This window comes from Amblyomma maculatum, chromosome 2 (genome assembly GCF_055883805.1).
Source record: "Amblyomma maculatum isolate TAMU_Amacu chromosome 2, ASM5588380v1, whole genome shotgun sequence".
NCBI lineage: Eukaryota > Metazoa > Arthropoda > Arachnida > Ixodida > Ixodidae > Amblyomma > Amblyomma maculatum.
Window position 1 is genome coordinate 57,590,600 of NC_139345.1, and position 25,267 is coordinate 57,615,866.

Consider the following 25,267-nt stretch of genomic DNA (forward strand, 5'->3'; position numbering starts at 1 on the left):
TCTTACGCAAGTATGCGTACGTATGCCTTAGCCTAAAAGCACAGTAAAACGCACGAGGTGGGCACGTACTATATACTAGCTTACGCTTCCTTTCGGGACCAAAATGTGTGGGAGGAGGAGGAGGAGGAGAAGGCCCTGCATTCGATTCCAAATATTTCCGCTTAAATCTACTGCTCCCCACCACCCCTTTTTCGTTCAAATTTTGTTGACATTTGCTGTATTGCAAATACTGCGCTTGGATTCCGTACAACCGTGCCGTGGCAATGCAGGCTGCCATTCTGTGGATCAAGATCAATATGAAATGATGACAACGGAGGAGAAGAATGCTTTCTGCGGCGCTTCAAGAAAGCTCGCAGCCCGCCCGTTACGGTGCCATTCATTGTTAGCGGACGGTAGTCAGCTTATCGCCCATTGGCAGGCACCCTTTGAACTCGGGCATTTCGAAGTAAGACAGAAAGTGTCCCAAGTATACCTTGCTATTTTTTAAATATGCACGAACACTACTTCAGTTCGTCGATGCCGCACCACTGTTCAGGCGCAGATGTCTCAGCACAGCCAGTAGGCAGGCTTGAGAATACGAAAATTACGTGTAACTCTAAGAGGCAACGACAATAAAATCATAATTTCCTACTTGATCCTGCGTGACTGCAAACGATGTCGACAGGCACTCAATGTTCGCGCCGTAGGCACACGCAAATTACACCTGCGGTGACTAAACACACGGCTACACGTGACGCTGGGACAAAAGTGCAGTCGCCGTGCAGCAAAGCCTCCACGACTTCACTGGAACAAAATAGAGAGACAGAGAGAAAGAGAGAGAGAGAGAACAGGTGTTAAAATAACGATATGTAGGGAAAAGGCTGCGCAATAGTTGCCGTCAGCTTTTGAACCACGAAATAGCCACTAGAACGTCAGCGAGCCCTAGTCCACGGACTGCTCCACGCCGGCGCTAAAGTTAATTTCAGCCACAAGACGGTGCATCCACGTGTGCTGCTAGCCTAAGCTTTCGCATCCGCTTGGGTTCGCGTCGGCGCGTTCAAAGGCGCGCTTTGTGGCAACGCGCGCGCGTAGAAAATCACACATTCCTTCGCACAGGGCTGTTATAGCCTTTGCGGCCTGCAGTTGCGTGGCTAGTGCAGGAGCATCTAGAAGCACCGGTCTCTTGGTATTACGTATGCAGCCCTGGGGGCCAATTTACGGCTCAGTGCTTACAACAACGGAGGTAAAAAAAGTAATAAAGCGGCAATTACCTCGACCAATGAGAGAGTTAGAGGTTGCCCTGCGTGCATACCCAAAGAAAAATAGGACAAGAAAGGCTAATATGTTTAACGAAGACAGCGCAAAAAAAGTAAACAACAAGCGCGCAGTGACGGTCTAAAATCAAAGCACTTTTTCCCCATGTTGATAAGGTTTTCTATGTACAAGAAAGACAACAAGCTACGTTTAGTGCCCATTCAATAAACTTGCAGCTTTGGGTGCGTCGCGGTCTAGAACAGGCTGACAACCTCGGCCGGAATTAATGGAGGGGGCGGTAGCACAATGTTCTGGTAAAAACGCTACCCGCATTGGTTCAGTGCAGCCTCAAAAGTAACCTGATCACTTCATGTGAAACTTCAATATCAATTAAGCATTGAGCGCAACATAACTCCGTTACCTATAACCTTCAGTGAGAACTTTTAACGATATTCGATGAAACTGTGATTGGATTGGTTGTTCCAGGAAAGCAAGTCCTGTCACCTCCACCCGAACGGTAGAGGCTGCCTGGGGCATATTAATGCACATGCTGAAGGTACCAGTGAACATGAAAGCGCAGCTGTAGAGTACGCTGCGGAAAAGAGCAGAGCTTAGAGGGAACGGGGAGGGGGGACGAAGTTTGTGCCTGAACTGAGAACAGTGCTGTAACAAAAAAAAACAAACAAACAAACAATAAAAGCCGGAAGAGCACTGTCCACGAAAAGTATCAAAAAGCAGAAAGGGACGACGAGAATGAGGACGAAATGGGGCAAGTAAGAAGAACGGTTCCGAATGAATTACAGATAATCAGCTCCGAACGAATAAGCGACGACGACCGAACAAAAATCGGGTACGCAGGAAAAGTAGGGGAAAGAAAGGAAGAAACAGCTGGGAAGAAACGCCCAGAGAAAAAATAACGGAACCAGAGCAAGGAATGGAAAGAAAGGTATGCGAAAGAAAGGTGAAAGCAGCGAGAATGAGCAGGAAAAGAGTACGTAGCGCAGCTGCAACACCCAGTTGGTACTTCCCAATTAAATCTTATTGCAAGCGCGTGGTGCGGACAATTAACTTTGATCCTCATGGGAGGCGAAGAAGAAAGGGGAGGGAGTTCGGTGCCTAATGAGCCGCCTCAGGAACGAACTCGGGTTAGCAGTTGTGTTAGGGCTTAACCAACATCCTTAACGGGAAGATCTCAGAAGGAAGGAAAAGAAAAGAAAATCGGTTTTACCTTTTTCTCCCTAATCGCTGAGAACTTCTAGCCGAAGAACCTTAGGTATGACGGACTGGGGAATTCGGGACGTAAAGCAAAGAGCTAGAGCGCACCCAATCGAAAAAAAATATACAGACCTGTGTCAAAAATAAGACAAATTTTCTGCAGCTCTGTAGTAAACGTCAGAATGTTCTGTAGTTTTGTAATAATTTCCTAAAGGTCTGCGGTTCTTTCTGTGGTACTTTCTGTAGTATTTAGTTTTGTAGTAATTCCCTATAGGTCTGCGTTCTTTCTGTCGTACTTTTCTGTAGTCTGTAGTTCTGTGGTACTTTTCTGTCGTAACTACAGAAATTTCTAACGTTACTACAGAAACTTCTGTTGTCACAACAAGTTCACTGTTAAAAGCCGCACAGAAATTATGTTGTGACAAAAGAAAATCTTTAGTTTCTTTTTCCAGACTGGGAAGGGTTTTTATAGCCCGGGAGTTCTGGGACGATGGGACTAGATGTGCGTGGAAACAAGCACAAGAAAGAATTAGAGCGACCCCTGGAACCAGTTGCAATAACGATGCAAGTTACCATTTACTGCTGCTTCATCAGGTTTGACCAGTTTTATAGGTACATATGCGATCACGAGAAAAACGAGATTTGCAGCATATAATAACATGCCTTCTACCGGTACTGTATCTACGACGTTTGGTTAATTCAAATTCAAGTACTCGATCCCACATCTAACAACAGCGGCGGAAAAACGATGAAAACTCGTGTACAAAGATTTTGTCGGACGTTAGGACAGCGACGGGTCGAAATTACTGTGCGTGTACAGCCCTTCATCACGGGTCGCCGCATAGACCACAAAGTAGTCGTTAGAATGCGCCGACAATCTACAACCATCTAAACGGAGATGAAACAACAAACCGCAAAGCAGACAGAAGTCCACGTTTAATAACATGACACTAGTCCTTCTTGCTCAGTACAACCCAGTTGCAAAAACTGCTGGCGGCAGGTTTGCTCTAGAGCTTTTCATGAATTTCGGCAACCCGAAAAGGGCAGGTAAGAAACACGCACGACATATCCTAATAGGCAATGAAGGGCACGCGAGCGACATTTTCGGAGTAATGTTAGGTCCAGAGTGACGATCAATCCTCTTACCCGTTTTCCTTTCTCGCGTGCAGTCTTGCTTTGAGTCGCCCCTGTATGAAGACACAACAGCTAGAACCAGAGAAGAAAAATGGTGAAGTATTCGTCCAGAAGAAAGAGACGCCAAACGACAGCGAAATGGAGCAATGCGACACCTGTCGTCGTCGCCCTGCTACTACAGTCACGGCAGTAGCAAGAAAGATGCCAAAGTAACGAAGTGACCAGGAATCGGCAGCGCAACCCAAAAACAAAACGCTATGCGAGACAGATGCTTTTGACAACGACGCCTCCGCACGTCCGAAAGCTGACGCGCGGAACGTGACGGCGGATCATTTTTTGCAGCAGGTTGTCACTCGGACGAAAGCTAGAAACATTCTGGCTTCCACTTGCTTGTACAATGTATTGGACGTGGCCATACAGGACAGCGGAAATGACAGGACGGAGGTACAGGGATGGCTCCTAGCTGGACTTGGAGGTGAGCGCTGAGAGGTCGTTACTTGTATTTTCCTTCTTACCTTGGCTCGCGACAGAAGAGGCGAAGAAAAACTCAAAGGGGACCACTTAGAGCAGAGGCTTGTACAAGTTGGCACACACTTACAAATTAGGGAACGCAGTGCTAAACCATAATCGGACTTGACCGGCGGGGCGCGCTGCCTACGCTCAAGCGGCTAAACATAGGACTAGAAAGAAGCGGGCAACTAAGCCCGCTTCACCGTGTGTCAATTCCTTTCCAGACCTACGCCTCGTGTTCTATCCCAATTAGCAGGAAACTGCTGCTGCTTCCAAAGAGGAAAAAAAGAATACCTCAATGCAATCGTGCACATTGTCTCGTGAACTAGTTGGGTGTTTTTTGCTTATGCTGACGACGAAGCGGTGACATCTTTGGCGATGGAGAAGGGAAGGGGTAGGAATCGGTGACATTTTCTTTTGTTTCGAAGGAGGCTTTTATCGAGAGCTTTAAGATAAATTTTTCGGGGTTTTTCTCGAATGCGACGCAGTATGGAAGATAGCAGATCGCAAGACGAGGAAGATTGGGGGGGGGGGGGGGGGGGGGGGAGGCTTACGATACAGTCATTCGTGTTAGCCAGAAGCTTTACAACTCGGCGTTTACCAGTGTCATACATGCGTCAAAAAAACTGCCGTTGTAACAATCTACGCGTCTTGAAGATAACCGACAATCCACACTCTCTGCGCGCGAACGTGGGCTTCGGCTGTGTTTTTTGATATCATGCAAGCCTGCTTCCAAAAACAAATCATCTGCGCGTCTAAACCACACTAAATATCCCTTTTGTACCTTTGTCCTTTCCTTTTTCTGTATATAATATGTAATATAATGCCTGCATTTTTACTTTTTTCCGTCAGACGGAAAGAGAAATCAAGGGCGCTGTCAAAAAAGATGCCAACGGCGATGCCCCTTCTCGAATGTTTAGGGAACTTTACTAAACAGAGATTATTAGCAAATTTATAAAAGAAAGAACTTTCCTAGAAGTCGGCTCCAGAACGTGCTTTGATAGCTGAGCAGAGGCAAGTGAGCAAGTCATAAAACAACAAAGCTTCCTGTGCCTTACTTAACCAAACCACCGTAACCGGCGAGAAAATATCAGGTATAATATTAAGAACACAGGAAACGAGGAGCGGAAATAGCAAGGAAGTAAGCGAGAACGGTAGCCAAATATCTGGGCTCCTGGACGACTTTTGCTTGCCATCGGCTGCAATGCCGGTAATGACCCCTTCGGGCATGTCGCCAGGCGGGCGCATTTCCGCCTGGTGATACCCACTCACGAGTATGCGACCGTTTCTGTTAGCGACAGGCAAATGCTTTCCACGCCCATAGCCACACTCGCGTATTGCCAGCGACCCAGTGAAGGTCATTTTCTGTTTTGCAGTAGCCGGCGCTCTGCCGGTTGACAACAGGCAATCACCCTTATGAGTAGCTGTAGGGGAGGCGGTTCAGTAATGGGAACTCTTTACAGTCTGAAACAGTATAACAGGGAACACATATAATGCTATGCGCATGCAGTTAGCTTACTCCCCGAGTATGAGACAGAAGCGTGTCTTGTTTGTGTAGGTTTCTTCTAAGTGAAAGATCCTTCAAGACTACTTTGATGTGCAACGCAAAAGTAAGCACAAATTAAATGAGCAAACAGATAAACTATACGTTTCGCACCGCCTGTAGCTGCAACGTATACCCTTTCCGGGAGCTCCGGAAGCTTCCGCAGCTGTAGGTACAAGAAGAAAAAGAAGTAATAAACAATGCTCAAGAGGCAGAAAACGTCTTCTCTCTCGACCTGTAATGTTCTCGATATAACCCTGCCGTTTCGATGTATTCCAGTGAATTTTCCGTGCCTGTGGAAAAGTCAGCAGTGAAGAAGAAAAATTTGGAATTCCGCCTTTTTGTCTTCGTTATTGAGAGCGTTAGAACAGCAAGCAATGGCTAAAGCTCTTTAGTAAGGCATGGAAGTTTGCAGGTCATTTAGAAGCGCAGTAAGACGCATAATATTGACTGAGAACAGCGCGATGCGCTATCGCTATGCTTGACCATCGCAGTCGCATACCTCACACTGCGGAAGAGCAAGTTCTGCGCTCCCTAATACTTTGCTTCCTTGAATGTAACACAAACAGCGTTCTTCAATGCCGTGCTTGAGCATGCCGCCAGCCAGCTGTGCGCTGGAGGTCAACATTTCAATCTGAACAAAACACAAATCGCAAGTCCATTTGCAAGTCCAAATGATGCCTTCGAAGTGCATATATTTTTTAGTGCAACACAGGAGTGGAGCAAGACAGGCGCAAACTCGCACTGTTTACTCAGAGAGATCACGTGTACAGTGTCAATCACACTTAGCGGGAACACGGCTCCGCGCGGTGGCACACGTGCGGAGAATCATTGCGCTCAAGCAAGTCGCAAATTCACGCAAAATGGCGAACGATAAGAAGCACCACTTCGAGGTCTTCGTATTCGTGCGCCACTCGATCTGCACTGATTCGTGACTTGGTTATGCGCTATGGCGCAAAACATGTGCGTGGCCACGCGGGGCAGTGTTTCCGCTAAGTGTAATTGACACTGTACATATATACAGTTCAGTAATCGATCGTCATATTACAGCTCATCTTACACACGTGTGGTCAAGAAAAGCTTTTTTTGCTTCAAGCACACAGAAGTGTCTCTGATACACATATCAGCCTCTTTTCTTTTCTGATGTAAAAAGCTTCTAGTAGTTCTTTCTCAGCGCGACGCTCGTGTCCTATCGAAACGACCTGTATGTATAGTGACAAGACATTTGCATGGGGTCATGAGCAGCACTGCATGGTTCTTTCTAACATCTTCTTTTCTTCCATAGATCATGGCATAAATATTGCTAGTAAAGTTGAGTACCTTCAGAGAATATTTGGAATTGTAGACGATTGTCTGGTGCTACTAAAAGAACAACTAGCTTTGACCTACCTCAACAGGATAGACATTTTAAACTCCTTCACATGGCATGAAAAAAGCTTACTTTACACTAATGAGCCCCCCTTCCCCCCCCCCCCCCCCTCCCCACTTCCCCGCCCTCCTTCTACTTTCGACAACAGTCTACAGTTTTTAGACGTGAAACTGATATTTGAATGGAAACACATATCCTGGATGCACGATCCACGGCCCAAGAAAGGACTGATGAAGTATGATTCATCTCACTCAAAAACTGTGAAGAGGCAATATGCAACCTACACCTTTATTCTACACTAAGCAAGCCCTGTAGTCATAAGACAGAAAATAGTTTCAGCAAGCAGGCTGGCTATAGCAAGTCCCTGTGCCAGTTACCGAGACCTTGCCGCAGAAAGTAAAATGGAAGAAGAAAACATCTGAAAGGAAAAATGAAGCTGCACCTGCGGTAGTGCCATGTATGTACACTGAATATTGCACAATTTGAAAAAAAGTGGCGAATAAGCACAAAGTGCCAGTGGTTTTCTCAGCTCCTATGAAACTTGCAAAACTTTGTCTCCGCGCAATGAATGCAAAATAAAGAAATGTTGGATGCGGGAAGCGTCATGCAAACCTGTACGTGAAGTGTGCCAGCAGGGTTGTGTGTGAATTGCCTCTTTCAAGTGATAAAGCGTATGTTGGGCAAACGAGCAGGTGCGTAAATGATAGGACATAGCAGCACGAGCTATCAGTAATGAACGATGCGACTCTACATTTGCCAGAACACTGCAAAATTCGCAAATGTAAACCGACATTGACCAATTATACCGATATTAGGCAGGAGTCCTGGCACTCTGGCACGAGAAACTACTGGGAGCTTTTCACATCAGAAAAAAAATAAAAATAAATTTCTGTGCTAACTTTTTTTTTTTTTTTTTGCCACACGTGTGTAAGATTACAAGCTCTGATATGAAGAATGATTGCGGAAATGAGTATATCTAAGCCCACTCTTTTCGAGTAAACATCTGTTAGCGCCTTTCTTGCCCCTCTTATAATTTGTCCTAAAAAGGGTTCCACCTTGAAAACATGATCCAACCAGCCTAGAAACAAAGGCTGCTGAGCTAAACTAATATTCCGCATATTCATACGACATCAGTGCATCGCCACTTAAGTCCTAATGAGGTCTGACAACTCTTGCTCATCGTAGCCGCGTTGCCTCCCTTTGTCTGCTTAACGTCCCCCCCCCCCCCCCCCACACACACACACACGCACACACCCGCATATCTCACCGCACCGGCCTTCGCTGCAAGTATCTTGTAAAGCCCGAATTTCAAAAAAAAAAAAAAAAAACGACGCAGATAAGATTGACCGCGATTTGCCGAAAATGTAAGACGAAAGGGAATGAGAACGCAATGCGCAGTGCGAAGGTGTTTCCGAAAGTGTTCCGGTTACGCAAAACGGCGACGCCCAACCTCATTTTCTTGACCCTTTCGTTTGCGGAAGAGAGCGAAATCAATCTAGCATTTTTTTTTTTTTTCAGGACGGTGCTGAGCAGGCAGGAATTGAGGAAATGACTATGACGTGACCTGACAGTATATGTTAGTGCAGAAGGCGAGGGAAATACGCACTGAATATTAGAAAGTGTAATTAAGCATTCACATTGAAGAAAAAGGGAACACAGCCCGAAAGAAAGCGGGGACGAAAATAAGGTTCAGATGTTGTATACTGCAAAATCTAACGCCGAATGCTATATTCCGACTTTATGAGAACGAACGGGACGAGTGCCCATCGCGGAGACAGGCATCGCACGGAACGCGCACGCTATCGCACTCGCTACTCACACTGGTCGTCCTCTACAACGGCGTAGTTGCCCTTCTCCACGAAAGTGATTTGGCCCATGTGCAGGACGCCCATGACGACACGCAGGAACTGCGTCTGTTCCTCTTCGCTCATGCCCATCACAGTCATGGCTTTCTGTGGGGGACAAGGGGGAAAAGAGAAAAAGAGAAGGATTGCACGAGTCAAGTGATCCTCTGCAGCACTGCTACAGTAGCTTAAAACATAGTGAGTAATGCAGAAAAGAACACAGACCAGATATACACATATAGCACAGAGTACGATTTTCAGGATTTTTTTTTTTTTTCATGGAAGGAGAAAGGCCGCAACTAGTCTTCATTCCTTGCATATCTGCTAAGCACCCATGTGTCTAAACGCCGCGAAGATATGTCCGCTTATTGGCACGTGAGCTAGGCCAGAGTAATGTACGGCACTCAATAAAGCAAGACCGTAAGATCGTGCTGCAGATAAAGTAACAAGACTCTGATTTTAGCTCCGCAGTTGAAAAAGGAAACGAAGACATAAATAGCGGGACAAATGGCCAAAATCTCCACGACAACTGAAAAGCTTCTGCACGGAGGGAAAGCTTATAAGAACGTAGAAAGAAGTTTTACATGATACGAGACACAACTAAGGGTTCTGAACATTATACTCTACTTCTTCTGGCGGATGAAATAACGAATTATGCAAATATGCATGACATCTCTTGCTTTCCTAGCGACGGCAATGCAATGCCGAGTAATTTATCACCGGCGGTGTGTCGCCTTGTTCCCCACTCCCAGTGAAGCCGAATGCGGAAGACCCCTAAACCAGCACATCTTGTGCTGAGTATTTTGTGCTTCACATCAGGATTGAAAACGATGTTAGCTGAAGAGAATTCCTACCGCTGTGATTCTTACGGGAGCTCTCCTTTCCTGACAGCATCAGTGTAGCGGGAGGCAATGGTGTGATGTGTGTCGTAGTGGCATATTGTGACTCCAGCAAGGCTTGCAGGCTTAGACTCACCCCATATCTGACTTCATATTGTCACGTGTTCGCGACAATGCCGAAGGCAGCAAATGAGGAGACTGGAGTTTCACTGACTCTTTATTGTACTGGGCTGACTTGTGCCCGCAAAAAGAGGTATGCGAATCGGCGGTCGTCGATCTACGAATGCTCGTTGCACTCGCCAGTGCTCAATTTATTGTCGGCGCAGAAACATCTAGACAAAGACGTAAAAGGTGACTAGCACACACCAGAACGTTGTGGAAACAGATGCGAGTGGCTGCGACCATTCGAGTTGCATCTTGGCGAATCCTACGTGAAAAAGAAGCTGATAAAATCAACTCGGCGACACTGAGTGCAAAGAAAGAAAACAGACAATATTTTTCTGCGGGATAATAGAAAACTAATCAAATTGATAAGGCCGCACGCGGACAGCTGTTGAAGGCCACAAATAAAGATTGGAATGATTCGCGGCAATATGGACTGATTTTAGAGCGTAAGTTCCATTGCTATCATTTTCTAAGGTCATTCATCTGCGCAATCCAGGTGCTGCTTCATCGGCGCCCCGCGACAACCGCGCTACAAAAAAAATTAAAAAAATAAAATAGAAAAGGTTTAGAGTCTGCGCCAGAACGGAAAGATTAGCTTCCCTGCCGTTTGCGCGAAAGCACTATTCCATCACCGCAGCCGATCACGCCTCGTGTAAAACTGCAACGCTTGCGATGTGCAGTGAGCATCTGTCTTCATCAAGTGCCAACCGCTGTGCTCCTTCATATAACCCAGGTAAATACACGATATACGTATGACATCTGGCCAAGTGCGGACGAGGTCCGCGAGCGTAGTGTCGGGCGAATCCACTAGGCGGTGTGACAAAATAGGCGTCACAAACAAAAGGAAGAGGACGCAGTCGTGCCAGACAGACTGTCAGAACCCCCTAAAAGGCAAGAGTGCCCTAAGCCCTAAGCCTGTTACCGAGAAGCTGACCAAGCGCGGAAGCGTGCCAAAGTAGAAGTGGCAGCAGCAACTGCGGTAGCAGCCCATGACTTATGCGCGTGAAACTTGGTTCAAGAACAGTTGAACCTCTATATATTTTTCCCTTTTCTTGCACTATATACGCCCCGGAGCAAAACGGCAGCGCACCGGTAATCATGGGAAACAAACGTGCTTGTTAACACCAACAAAAAGATGCATCCTGTACTATTCTAGCGGTGTCCTGGAAAGTTTTGCGTCCCTCGTTTACTGGGCAACAAGTGAAAATATATAATAACATTGTCGCCTTGCGGTGTAAAAAAGAAGCGCCACGCTGCATAAAAATAAAGCATCTCACGACAGCATAGAAATTGTACAACGCCAATATTCCGGCAAGTCCGAAATTGTACAACGCCCGGCAAGTCCGAGAGAAAGCCCTAATGCTTATTCTACAAAACTAACTGGGAAATCTTGCACCAGGGACGGCCATGTAGTCCACCTGCAGTTCTATGCGCACCTAGAAACAATCACGAGGAGTCGCATGAGGTGACCTTTCCCGGCTGCTATGAAATTCGCAACGGCAGCAGGCAAACGAAGAACAAACACGTTCCTTCGTAACCGGAGGCCAGGGCGAAGAAAGAAGTGGAAAGGAAAGTTGAGCGTGCATTAGTTCCGAGCCACCGCCTAATCCAGCGACCCAGAACGGGCCAGGGAGAGAGCGGAAAGCCAGGACTCCCTTGGCCTGATTGTATGCCTCGATACCCGAGTCAAGAAAGCGAATCTTTCAGATTCCCTCGATGCATCGCCAAAAAAAGAAATCGCTCCTTCCTTGGCTTCCCTTTCTTCGTAGCGAACAGGAAGCAGCTGAAAAAGGAAGCGCCATACAGGGCACCCCAAGGATTTGGGTGCGCATTCTAAGAGCTGGAAATGAGGAAAAAAAAAAAAAAGAGCCTTTACCGTCATTTTGAATTCCTGTTAGTTAAAGGAAGCCCGATTAGAGGACGGTTATATTAAGCCGGGGTAATGAAAATGGTTGCCCAAGCCAGAAAGCGAGGAATTCAGGAACAGGGAATGAAGTCGAATGCATAGAAATGTTGCGAAAAAAGAAAAGGTAAGAGAGAGCGACTCTGGTTTCAAATAACGGCATACGTTTTTTTTTTTTTTTTTGTTAAATGTAGTGTTCGATCCTCCTGAGGACAGACGTTTTTAGGAGAATTCTCCGTGGTGCAGTAAGTTTCAGCCAAGGTCGTAAATTACTAGTCAACATCAGTCCCAGCGCAGCCACACGGGCAGAAACTCTGAAGGCCATACAGCTTTCGCCAATACTTTCTGTTAAAGAAAATTTTATCCTTGGCCAGAGCTCCCGGCCCTGCCACCAGACGAGTAATTTTACTTTGTGAAAACTTGTGAAGGTGTGCAGACTCCCTTTGTAACCGCGTGGCTAATCAGGGGTGATGTTTAATGAGCAATTATTGCCTTGATAATCATCGGGTGTGCGGAAGCGCGGAAACTAGATGAAAACCATTCTGCGACGAAGGTGAGAAATGGTATATAATTTGTAACTTTGAAACACATATACGATCACTCCCCTCGCTACGTTCACTGTAAAAGCCGAACGTTGTACTGTCCGGCTGCCAAACATGACACTGACCAGGGTCTCCTGGAAATCGTGGGCGTCGTTAGTACCTTCCACTTTGTACACGCCGCTCTGGTTCAGGTAGCTGTAGTAGTCCGGGTTCGCCACGCCCAGTTCCTCTGCACGGACATGAAAACACCCTTCAATCAAGAACAAGGACACAAAATGATCGCTGAATGTTCAGTTTCAGTAGTGTTTACTGACAGATTCGACGCCAGAAGCTTTCCTCTCCAAAGAACCCGCACTGATATTGCCCCCTGGTATTCTAAAATTTCTTTTGTTGCGAAAGCAACACTATGACAGCCGAAGCGAGGCATCGGGTTGCCGCAGCTACGCCGTGAAGAGGCGTAGCTAAGAAGAAGAAGAAGAAGAAGAAGAAGAAGAAGAAGAAGAAGAAGAAGAAGAAGAAGAAGAAGAACGCTTGGTCACCCGCAGCTAATGCTTTCGCTCCACATTCGGATCGGTAGCGCTGAACCCTTCTAATTTTTCTCCCCTTTACTTTCCTTTTTTTTCCATTTTTCTGACTTTGTTCCCCTCCACATGTGTAGGGTAGCCTACTGGGCATCGCCTAGTTAATCTCCCTGCCTTTCTATTCTATTTCTCTCTCTCTCTCCCTACTCCTCCGTAACTCTCTCCTCGGAACAAGGGCAATAATCCAGTGCACAAAACTGTCCGTAGAGGCGGAGGAAAGAAGCGGCCGTAGTTATTTCGTCCTCCAGCATTTGAGCTTCACTTGCACTGCAAGCAAACCGTAGCCTGTAGTATTCGCACCCTACGTTCAGGACTTATGCCTTGCATGGAATCACACATTTACTGCACTGATGCGAATTAATGTTTTTTGTTGTTGTCCAATATCCTTTGGCTTTTGAGCAAATGGTGGTAGCTGAAAATGAAAGAAATTTTACGTTCGGTGCTTCAAATTTTCCTTTTCTGAAGTGCGGTCGCCAGGGAACGACGGTTCCTAGGCGCTAGATTTTGCGCACATAATGCAGTACGACTACGATATTTTTTTGACGCCCCCAATGGGTGCAAAGAGTCGCGAATTAACCAATACGTGCCCGCGACATTATTTAGCAATTCGTAAATGACTACACGTCCAAAGGGCTGAAAGAATTATTTATTGCGATCGAATTGTATTGGTGGCAACGATCGTCAGCTTAAAAACACAACTCATGAGTTCTCGTTCGTATTCAAAGAATATGCTTTCATATACTTACTCTTCATCTCCGGAGAGGCACCGTAGCAGACCTGATAGAAAATGTGAAAATTTCTTTCGTTCGGGCTCTGGCTCACTACTCGGGACTGAAAAAAATAAATAAAAATAAAAGCAAAGTCAGGTACTGGTGCTGTGAAAACTTTGCCGAAAAATCACAAACAAAAATGGCAGGAGGGCGAACGGGTCTTAGAACTTTTACTGAACGGCAGTCAGCAATAGCTAGTTAACACCGACTGCACACTTAGCCCCAATGTATGGAACGGAACACATCGCGAGCATTCATCCAATTATTGCTACAAAAGTATTCGTTTTCTTGAAGTATAAGAGACAAACAAATGTTCGTTTTTTACAAAACTTTTGTTTGAGTGAATAATGTCCATAAGATACTGCACAATCAATCATAAAAGAAACGTCCTTTAATGCAAACATTGTTTACTTTCACACTGTAGCTATATGTGAGAAAAGCGTTAAAAAAAACAAAAACGGATGCAAGCGTAGCGCTCTGCAGCGTTATGATGCTAATAATTAACCTGATGCCTTCATCGACTGACGGCTAACTTCGATGCCTTAGGTTGCTCTGTGGCTGTGGCAGTCGGTTGCTGGTTGCAAGGCGGCGAGATCGAATTCAAGCCGGATTATTATGGAGACGAAACGCAAACGACATCCGAGCACGACTGAACGGTGCAAGCAGTCTAAATTTATCCGAAGTGCCCTCCGCTACATTAGGTCTTTCCCTGTCTTTTTCACCCTTTCAGTGGCCAATGCTCTTTCCCTCCTTGACCACCTTGAGTCAGGCAATCACTGCGGTTTCCTTTTACTAGTATACCACGATCTCAACCCTCCACCCGCACAGAGCGTACGCACTTTTTCGAGGAGAAAGTTGGAGATACGCCCGCCTTCTGGAACGCCGCCTCGGCTGAACTGGATCTCCACGTACTTTCCCTGCAAGGAGAGTGAGCACACACATGAGTCACACACATTCCGTGGTACATCCAGTAACATATATAACATTGTCGAGCGAGTTATTAACAGCAAATCGTGCAGCAAACATTAGTCACTGTTGTAATAAGAGGCGGAACTTTGGTGTCACAAACAGCTCCCAACATCAGCAGGGTACAGGTGCAAAAGTAAGTACGAACGTGCATAATGGCTCGCTGAGTTGGCCCCTTACAATTTCATCGCAGACAGTGAAAGGAAAACGAAAGCCTCATCTCTGAATAGTAAACTCCAAAAGAGGGCCCGAATAAATGATTTAATTAACGCACAGCAATTCTGAAAAACGTGCTCCTTGCGAGAGGCCAAACCGGAGACAGGTATTCCAATTTTTTCGCGCTCATATACGCAACTTGTATTTTTCACAGCGCCAGGTTATTAATGACAAGGAGGAATATTTTCCAGCTTTTCATAAAGGCGAAAGAAAATTTTTTATTACACCCGAAGGTGACATGTCAGGTACAGCAATACAAAACAGACCCGTCAACACCATGACACGGTGTCAATACGCTACAAAAACACAGTCAGGTCAGGTTATTTTCGCAACCAGGCGAATTTCAGCGCTTTCGCATTTACTCTATATGCAAACGAGGTGTTTCCATTTTGTATGCAACAAAACGAGCTCGCGCTTCTCGTACTTTTCTGAGCCTCGCACGAAGATTCCCGCACTCGCACCAGGCAATACGCGAAAGATGGCGCCACGGTGGAAACGATCACTAGAGGCCGCATTCAGGTAATTTAAATCGGGGTCATTTGCATTAAAAGAGGCCAGAAAACGCACATTATACGTGCGCTGCCTGTATGCTAGTAACGCATTCACACTGAGAAGCGAGCGAGTTCTCAAGAGAGCACTGCCGCAAAAGCAGTGGTGTGGGAGGACTCGGCGTAAACGGCAGTGTTGCGAAAGGAGGTTTTCACAAGAATCGTTATAAGAAGTGCAGAATGGAAATTTATAGAAACGTGTGAAGTACGCGTAACGGCGCCATGTGAGCACTGGTTAGCGCAAGCATCAAGGTGACCGAGGCAAGCTGATTTGTATGCTATTCAAGATCTTTAGAGAAACCGGACAAGCTCCTCTGAATTTCAGCGACCAGCATTAAACGCTGTAGCCTCGCGCTCCTTCTTACTTCCCCCTTCTCTCAGCTTTACCCTGCCCATAGACCCTCGATATCAGCAATCCCAAACGGGAGTGGAGCTCTTGGTTGTGATAGACAGCTTGCTTATTTCTAATGCAAGACGTTTCACGATGCTTCAGAACCGAGGTTGGAGATAAAAAAAAAGGAGCATATAAACCGAAATAGTGCCGATATTTATAAATATAAACTTGTGATATGCTTGCACCAGACATCTACCACATTGGATGGGCCAATTTATGAAGCTGTGCTTTGAAGCTATGGCGGCTTATTTTCAACAAAAACATATATTGCCTAAAACAACACGCCTCGTACACAAATGCTATACCTGCGATGGAGTTGAATGACATAGCTCGCGTCTCAATGTGCGCATAAATGAATGCAAAAATAGACAAATGTCGGCACACGCCAACCGCCATACGTCGATCCGAGTGCTCATTTCCGTCCTTTCGCGGTCAAGGTCAATGTCGTGGGCACCCAAAAATGACGCACTTAAGCAACGAAGGAAGCCCCGTTGGCGTGACCACCGCTGTCAGAAAAAAATATATAAGGAAGCGTGTGTTGACTGCACCGCCACGCATGTGGCCGTGTGCGTCATGCATGCTATTCATAAGACAGCAAAGCAGGTCGATCAATGCGCGCGCATTTCTGTCGTACGCGGGATGGCGTGATAAAGAGAAGCGTTGAGGCTGCCGTCTTTGGCGCGCCACGTCAGAGCGCGACGTCACGTTAAGAGGAGAGGGGTGAGAACGAGGCGGCAGGCTAATTTTGCGCGTCGTGAGAGCTCATTTCGGCTTGTTTGTGTACGCAGACTGGCAACGGCACCACGCAGCTTGCCCAAGCAAGTCAACAACAGCTCGCCAACAGGACGCTGCCGACGCTGCCATACGATGGCAACATTCTACAGATTGTCATTACCATGGGGAGGGTTGGGTTGATGACGGGGAGACATCAGAGAGGAATGGTGTTAAACGGAAGACCTGAAGCCGTCGCCTCACATCGTGGAGAAATTTACATGAGGGTTTGACGTTGGTAGAATATATTCCCTTCACGGGAGGCTAGATAGCCTAGTGAGGAAATTAAGTGATTTATTCCAAGTATGAATGAATACCAGAAAGGTTGGGGAGGGGGGAGTAAAATGCATAGTAAGCCTGACAAGGCTCGTACCCCCCTCTTGCGCAAGACCGACCCTTTGCAAAACGAATAGCCTCAAATCCAACCTAATCTAATCCTATTAGGCCGAAGGACAAGGACCTCCTTTCGACAACCAGCAGTTATTCCTGTCCCAATGCACCAGCAGCGTCCAGGTTCATCCAGGAAATTTCCCGAGCATATCACTGTATACATTTGACTTCCCGCCGCCATTGACTATGTTTACCTTCTTTTTTCGTCTACTTTGACCCAATAATGGACCACATAATGCGTTTTATGAGTCTTCCTATGTGCATTTACCCATTTTATTTCAACCGTAGTGTCCTTTGTTCGCGCATGTTCTCTGATCCTTTCAGAACTATACCAGAAGAATGCTCCCTTGGGAGGACGCGGGCAACCTCACTGGCGCTTGCGGGTCCGCGGTAGAACAGCAGCTGCGGCAGCGACGAAATCACCTTAGCGAGGAAGTTTGCCCCGTCCCACATAGCGCACACACGAACTTTTGACATCGTGAGGAAGAAACTGAACAATCAGACGCCGTGAAATGGAAGCGAGCTCGATCTGCTTCTTGTATGCAACCTGCGACGCTCGCAGATTCGTCGATGGAAAACATCTGGCCGTCCTGTGCGCCCGCTATACCCCAGTGTTTCCCAGCGTAAAAAGAAAAAAAAAAAAGAGCCCTCTACAGTTAACTTTCCTCATAAACATCGCCGAACATGTCCCGCTCGGAACGACGCTGGCAAGTACGAACGGCAGCACTATCTGGCTACGCTGGTAGAAAAGCAAGATCGTAAAAAAACATTTGACAATTTTATATATTTTTTTATTTACACGGAGAAGACAAGTGCTCCCTAACGACGAACGAGGCAGCCTGGCCAATGTAAAAAATGAGAAGGGTTCAACGCTGCTGAACCGAATGTGGAGCGAAATCAGTAGATGCGGTTTTCAATAAACTTCTTCTTCATCATCATCATCATCATCATCATCATTCTGTGCTTCTTCTTTTTTCCTTCTTCTTTTTCTCCTCCTTCTTTTTCTGCGTCTTCTTTTTTTTTTCTTTTTTTTTTTTTCCATGGTGCCACGGTAACACGGTAATACAGTACCACACCGACGGCTTGAAAACCTAGCGCAGTGTAGCTTTCGCTACAAAATATCTTTCCACGCGCATTCCGCTGAGTACGGTGCTCTGGACTTTTTCCCGGCCGCTGAAAACTAGCTCTTGCACTTAGCTCATCTCATCGCGACAATGAGGCACGTTGTGCAAGCAGAAAAAAAAAAAATGGTTTAAAACGGATGTCATTGCAGTCATCGGACGTCAGCCCATGAGATCGGCACCTCCTTCCTTTATTTTTGACATCCGATTTTCCTTCTCGCCTTTTAACACACAATGCCCGAGCTCTGACTGGAAGCTTTCACACCCTTATGAAAAATTTTGGACAAGAGAATATACGTGAAGCGCGAGGGCCACGTGTTGCGGAAACGCCGGCGTTAGTGAACAAATAATGCCAGAAACGTTAAAACAATAACGAAATTTAGGGGACGGTCCAAATGACGCAAAATTGGCGAGGACAGTCCTGTAACGTATAGAGACAAGTATATGGTAAAATAGATTGGGATTTGTTAGGATGGGAGCAGGGGGTCCAACCCATACCTTTTAAAAAGATTGCAACACGAATAAACTCGTTACATACAGGCCACGAATGTTAGTGGTTCATTCAAGCGTGTTAGAAGGTGAAATAGTGAATGAGTCGGGTAAAGTGTTTTGAAGACGTGTTTACTGATGCCAAACTGTGATGAGTACGCTAATTAGGAGTTACGTAATTTCACCAAAAAGCGACAAACAGAGAGTAAAGTGTCTTGACGACGTATTTACTGATGCTAGTTGTAAAAACGAGAATGCTACTTAGCAGTTATGTAATTGCAGCAATAGCGACAATGGGGTCAGTTAACTGTACTGCATTTCGCTTTAAAGGCGGCGCTTAAACATCTCCCAGGACTTCTTATGGGAAGTTTTTTTACGGATGCAGCTTTTTTTCCTATATCTTAAAATTTCTCTATAACAATAAATACATCTTCAGACCTCCCCTCCGGAGGTCTGTTGGTAAAACGGTTTTGCTATCACCGAAAACATTCCGCAGTGTCTTGGTTGTCTACATGTTTTCTACTCGATGCGCGGGGAAAACGAATTTTAAAAGAAAGGTTTTCCTGTGCACTGAGATAAGGGATCATAACACTAAAAAAAAAAAAAAAAAAAAATATCCCATAGTTTCCTTGCAGCTGAAACGGACGTACCGGTGCGGACAAAAAGTAAACGGAGCACACTATTTCTTTCTAGAATTCTTCACGCGCTGCATAATTGAAACTGGAAGTCGTGGTATGTGCAGGCTGGTAGTAGACGCCAGTGGAAATTCACTTGGACAAATAATGTTTTCTTATTTCTAATACAGAAGGCGCAATTGTAATTTGAACGGAAAAGTGCGCTCCGTTTACTTATGTCCATACCTGTACAACTAAGCCGGACTTGATAAAGCCTCGTTGTAATGCTCGAGTAAAGCCTCTTGTCTCGCGTTTCTGCACTGGCTCTGTATCGACGCACCATCGACAAGCCTAAAACTAACCTAGCTATACAGCACGTTTAACGCAATGAAGCAAAACGTTTTTAAGCACCGGAAGCGAAACTGCGAATGAGTACTCAACGCAGCCAACGAAGGAATCGCTCACAACACTAGTTTCCAGCGCGAGCCTCCTATGACGTCATGGCTGCGTCGAAGTCCACGCGAAGCATCGACACCAGAGTGACGAAACCAACGAAAAGCAACAGCGTCATCAGCAGCAAAGTCTGAAAAGCAAAAGGCACGGCTACGGACCTCGTGGTCACGAGTGAAATGACCGCGGCGCACGGAAGCTCCAAAACGGCGGGCAACGAAAGGAATGAGTGCGGGAGGAAAAAAACACTGCTTGCACAACGAAGCCGCTGCTCGCGGTGGCCGGCGGGGTATTTTATACGAATGCAGCATCACTACGGTGCACTTGGAACGAGGAATCCATCCAAGGCCGAAAGGCCCTCAAGGTGAGCGGCAGGCATAGCCGCACACAAACACGAATAAGCCCCGCTCTTTCTCAACCCCAGCTAAAAAGACGGGGTGGAAGCATCGGCAAACGAAGCTCGTCGCGGACCGGGGTCACGTCATCGCTTCTTCCTTTTGAGTTCTGAGGGCCACTCCCCTTCCTCTTTATTTCTGTGCACCATCTTTCATATACCTGGCCGCTATTAAGAAGGCTTGTGTCAGCCTTTGGACTCTTTCCCTTTTTCGTTCGCTATTTCCCGGCGCGCCTTTTCTTCCTGCCGAATACGAGGCGCTCGCTGGACCGGCCTACGCACATGTACTGTTCCTTCCACTTCAAACTCGGTATGTATGTACTTATATATATACGACCGCCGAAAACTGACCAACAGCCGAACGGAGTTTCTCGTGACAAGAAAAGAAGAAAGAACCAAAGTCGCACAAAGGTGCAGACTCGCAGCGAGGAAGCGGAGAGGTAACGAGAACTCGACAATACAAGTATATGTAAGATAAAAAAAGAAAAGATAATTCGCGAAAGTGGATGACGTATGCGAATATGTATACATAAAGACTAGGAAAAGAAGAAAACGTCGGGGAAGCGAGCCGTTGCAAAGGAATGAGAAATGCATCAAGAGAACGGTGCACCGCCGTAAAAGTCTGGGAGGGCCATGGGGAGGGGGAGCGGCAGGGAGTAAATGACGGGTGTGGAAGGCGGGCCAGCGGGCAGCCGGCCACACGTGAAGCGAATGCTATGCATGAATGGACCTCATCGGATTGCCCTTTGATGCGAGTTTCCCAACTGACCGAGCGCAAAGAAATGCTCAAAGAAAGAAAAGGAAAAACACAGCCCCTAACGGGAAAGAAAGGTTAAAAGGGAGAAGTAAATAGACCGGTAAAGAAAAAGCGATGTGAGACAAGGCGCCCAGCGCGCCCGCTGGGTGGATTTATATATATACAAAAGGTAAGGTTCGGGGCGGCGTATAAATATACGGGAATAAAAGGACTGCCTAGGGAGGAACCAACCTTCGGTCTGATTCAAGGAAGGAACGGAAACGTTAGTGGCCCATGCACGCGCAGAAGAGTATAAAGAATCTAGCCGAGCGGACGGAGGCGCCAGAGTGAACGCAGGTACTGGTATACTAAAGAAAGGGTGCTGGATCCAGGTTAAGCTATATAAGAAAGATGCCGCGAAGCACGGATACGTCAGCGAGAGGGGCGAATTATACGCGGAGGTTGGATTTCTACGAGAGGCTGCTTTCGCACAGTGCAAAGCCGAAGAAACGTAGCAAAATATACAATTTGGTTAAAAAAGAGGATATGGCGGAACTAATGCGCGTGAGCACGCCTGCCCTGATCAAAGTTGAAATCACTACTAGAGGAGCGAACAGTTTCTGCATTCCTTTAAGGGCAAGCGAGAAACTGAAACGCGCACGGGCCAAGGAAGCCAAAAAAGAAAAAAAAAAATGAAAGTAACGAAAAGTAGGGCGAACGGCCGGGGAGATATACAAGAAGTGATCCTGCCGATAAACACCTTCGAGCGGCTGTGATTAGAAATAGGCGGGTTCACCGGGCTTGATCAATATTACGCGGAACCGAGAGGATCAAAGATGCAAGAAAAAAGCCCGGCTCCTCTGACGAGCGAAATACCAGGCAGCCAGAAAAGCGAGAATGTAGCTCGAAACACGCGAAGAGTAGAGAAGCGGAAAAAAGAGGCACATCACATTCGCGAGGACGGAGTCGTGAAAAGAAAGAAAACGAGAAAAAGATAACTACAACACAAAACAGACACGTTACATATCCTGCATTGTACGCAAGGAGGAATGACGAAATGGGAGTGGAGAGGCAAGCAGTAAGAGGGGGGGGGGGGGGGGGGGACTACATGAGCAAGGTCTCGAACACAGATATGCATTATAGCAGCGTACCTCTATCTTCGTTCACACCTGCGCGGATATATGCACGCTTAGAAAACCAAGGCAAACCCGCGATATCGCCTCACGATGTGTTCACGTCACTAAACTTTCTTCCCTCGCCCCCAACCCCTTTTTTTTTTTTCCTTTCCTGGCGAGAAAAACGTTGATTTATCAGATTGACGGCTCCTCTCGTTTCCGCTGTTTCGGCTCGCTTCGTAAACGGTGCCTGAACAGACGTGTCTCCTTTGCAATTTATCTCTAGCACGCACTGCGGCGCCGCCGGCTCGGCTCGCTGCCTTCGCGGCGTGCGCCGCGCGCTTTCTCTCGCACGAGCATGCGCCCTGACGCGCCCCCGCAGGCGCATCGTGACATGCCGCCTGCATTCCGTCTTGATGATTGGACAACCTGCCGCGTATTTCCATGGAGGAAACGTAATCATAATCGAGAAAACTTTCATTCACGTCTGCACTGTATACAAGCAGACGACAGACGGCGATGAGTAAATATTGATTGTGAATGCGTTTCCCACGTTAGTGAGAACGTAGGAAGTGCATCTCGAGGTAAGTTCGCTATGTAATTGTATTGTCGTATATAATATGTTTAAAACTGCGAAAGTATTATCAGTACTGTGAAATAAAGCAGCTCGCTCGTTGGCTATCGTTTTGGCCTGTAGCTTGGGATCTATGAACGGTTTTGTTTTCATTATTACGACGTCACTGAAGCAAATATTGCAATAGAATAACAAGTATATAGTCCGAAGGAGGTGTTTCTTCAAAGGGACGAACGCTAGCAGTCTCAAAAGCACATGCGTGCTCCGCGCGCTGCATGCGACATAACCGGCTCGCTGGCTCAGGAGGCAGGTGAAATCCAAGCTTGTACTACAATCATGCCTTATTTCGGTTCTAATGAAATGGTTGTGCTTCATTTATATTTGGTTTGCATTCACGAAACCTGTGACGCGAATAGGGTGCTCCGTGCAAGTAGTGTCAATCGAGCCATAACTAGGATCGCTTTTGTATTGCACTTCCAACATATTTTCGTTATGAATAATAATAATGTTGGTTTATCTATTGGCCAATTTGCGGAAATCTGTAAAAGTGTTTCCTCAGCAAACATGTATTAAACATGTATTCCCCCCCCCCCCCCCCCCTCCCTAAAGTCCGGTTCGTCGCCTAATTTTCGTTCGCTGCCATTTCGCTTTGTGCCAGGTTCTCACGGATTTCTTTCGCTTCTTTTTGCTTTCGATTAATGCGCCATGCAGTACATTCATGATTCCGTTTCTTACCTTGCGCGCAGGCGCGAAAACTACTCGTCAGTGACACTGAGTGAGAGGGAAAAATACACAGAAATGGGCACAGAGGGGAAGAGCAAGCGGAAAGAACGATGCGTAGCGGAGAACACGGGAAAAGCGAAAAGATGCGACGATCGAAGTCGCCGCTTGCGGCCAGACAGCGGTTCATAACAAGTCAATTAGAGAGGATTAGGGAACTGCTCAACGTTCAGCAGCCGCAGAGTGAGGGGGTGGGGATGGAGGGAGAGGTGGGGATTAAAGGCAAACGAACAGAGCCACTCGGTAGCATTCTCCACACCGACGTAGCGAGATAGCTTGTTAAACGCCAGGACAGAACAGATAATGAGAAATGGTGTCATTCGAAATTTTTATTTTGCCCGCTCAGTAAAAATGCGTTGTGAAAGCGAATCAAATGAAAGAAGCCAGGTGCAATTTTGTGCACTGTGGTGGCTGGTCTCATTAACGTTTACGGCACAACAGATTTGGCCTTTGCGGATCTATAGCCTTTTAAAAAATGTTTCCCAATGCGGGTTCGGCTTCGCAAATAAATATATAAACGCAATGCTCTAGCGCGTCGAATAACCTCTTGAGCTACACGTGACGACGTTCGCATGGCATCGCGCCCACCCATCCATCGCGTCTCGGTTTTCGTCAAAATTTGGAACACCGAAGACAACGTATGTATAGACCCACAGGTGTATGGTAAAAACGTGCCCGGAAAAAGGTCCCCGAAAGATACGACCCCGAAAAAAACTTCCCAGGAAGAAACGTCCCCTGAGGAAGCAGCAACTAGGAAAAACGTCCCCAAGGCAAAATTGGCCCTAAAAATTATTTTTTTTCCGGAACTGACATGAAAAAGAAATAAACAACATATTTTATACCACTCTTTCTTTATTTGACTTAAATGTAACTACCGTTTGGAACCTGTGTCCTCTGGACGCCTGAGATGTTTACGAGCACTGCGGAAAACCATAGTAGCAGAGCCATGTGGCTCTTTAAACGTTGAGTGGTTCCGAACTCCGCAGCTCGCTAAGCAATAATTAAGACATATCTAATCAGCTTGGTAATATTGCCTACTGAGAAAGGTGCAAGCGGACCGGCCAGAGGTAGTCTCGGGGAACCGCCCAACGCAGAAGGCGTCACTTGAGTTACCTTTCAAACCTTCTGATGACGAGGGTCTACCGTTCTTCTGATGATGGTGTAGAATGGTGATGATGCAGGCAGAACGAGGCTTAACCGGTCGTGCACCATGACCACCCTAAAACATCGCTCCAAGCTTCTGGTCAGGTAAAATCGCTGGCCAGCTCGCATTTTCCCCGCAAACAAAGGGAAGATGAGGCGGCGCATCACTGTATTACCACTGACCTTTTTTTTTTCATGAGCGCCCACATCAGTTCAATGTTCGGTCATTTCAAAGCTGACAGGTGGAAGCGCTGTAACATATATCATTAATCACTGCAGCTCACCAAGGGAAAACGCATTCTACGTTATACAGCACAAAGACTACAGCCCCCATTTGGGGAAATTTTTTTCTACTTACGCAAATACGGCCATTTTTTCCGGAGATGTTTCTTCCGGGGCCATTTCTTCCGGAGACATTTACTCCGGGGACATTTACTCACTCAGGGGATATTTCTTCCGGGGACATTTACTCAGGAGACATTTCTTCCGGGGTCATTTACTCCGGGGACATTTACTCCGGGGACATTTACTCAGGAGACATTTTTTCCGGGGACATTTACCCAGGAGACATTTCTTCCGGAGACATTTACTCAGGGGACATTTACTCAGGGGACATTTACTCCGGGGACATTTACTCAGGAGACATTTCTTCCGGGGACATTTACTCAGGGGACATTTACTCCGGGGACATTTACTCAGGAGACATTTCTTCCGGGGACATTTACTCAGGGGACATTTACTCCGGGGACATTTACTCAGGAGACATTTCTTCCGGGGACATTTACTCCGGGGACATTTACTCCGGGGACATTTACTCAGGAGACATTTCTTCCGGGGACATTTACTCAGGGGACATTTACTCCGGGGACATTTACTCAGGAGACATTTTTTCCGGGGATATTTACTCCGGGGACATTT

General features: G+C 46.6%; 1 protein-coding gene across 1 annotated transcript in view; it reads right to left on the reverse strand.

The window, feature by feature from the left end:
• Nucleotides 1-25,267, reverse strand: part of LOC146198720 (unconventional myosin-Ie-like) — a 317,845-nt gene that overhangs the window by 70,132 nt on the left and 222,446 nt on the right. Inside the window, exons 7-10 of the mRNA XM_084594218.1 lie at nt 14,488-14,565; nt 13,625-13,709; nt 12,423-12,526; nt 8,824-8,956 (exon numbers count right to left, since the gene is read on the reverse strand). Coding sequence (XP_084450344.1) covers nt 8,824-8,956; nt 12,423-12,526; nt 13,625-13,709; nt 14,488-14,565 — 400 coding nt within the window. The remainder of the gene's footprint in view (nt 1-8,823; nt 8,957-12,422; nt 12,527-13,624; nt 13,710-14,487; nt 14,566-25,267) is intronic.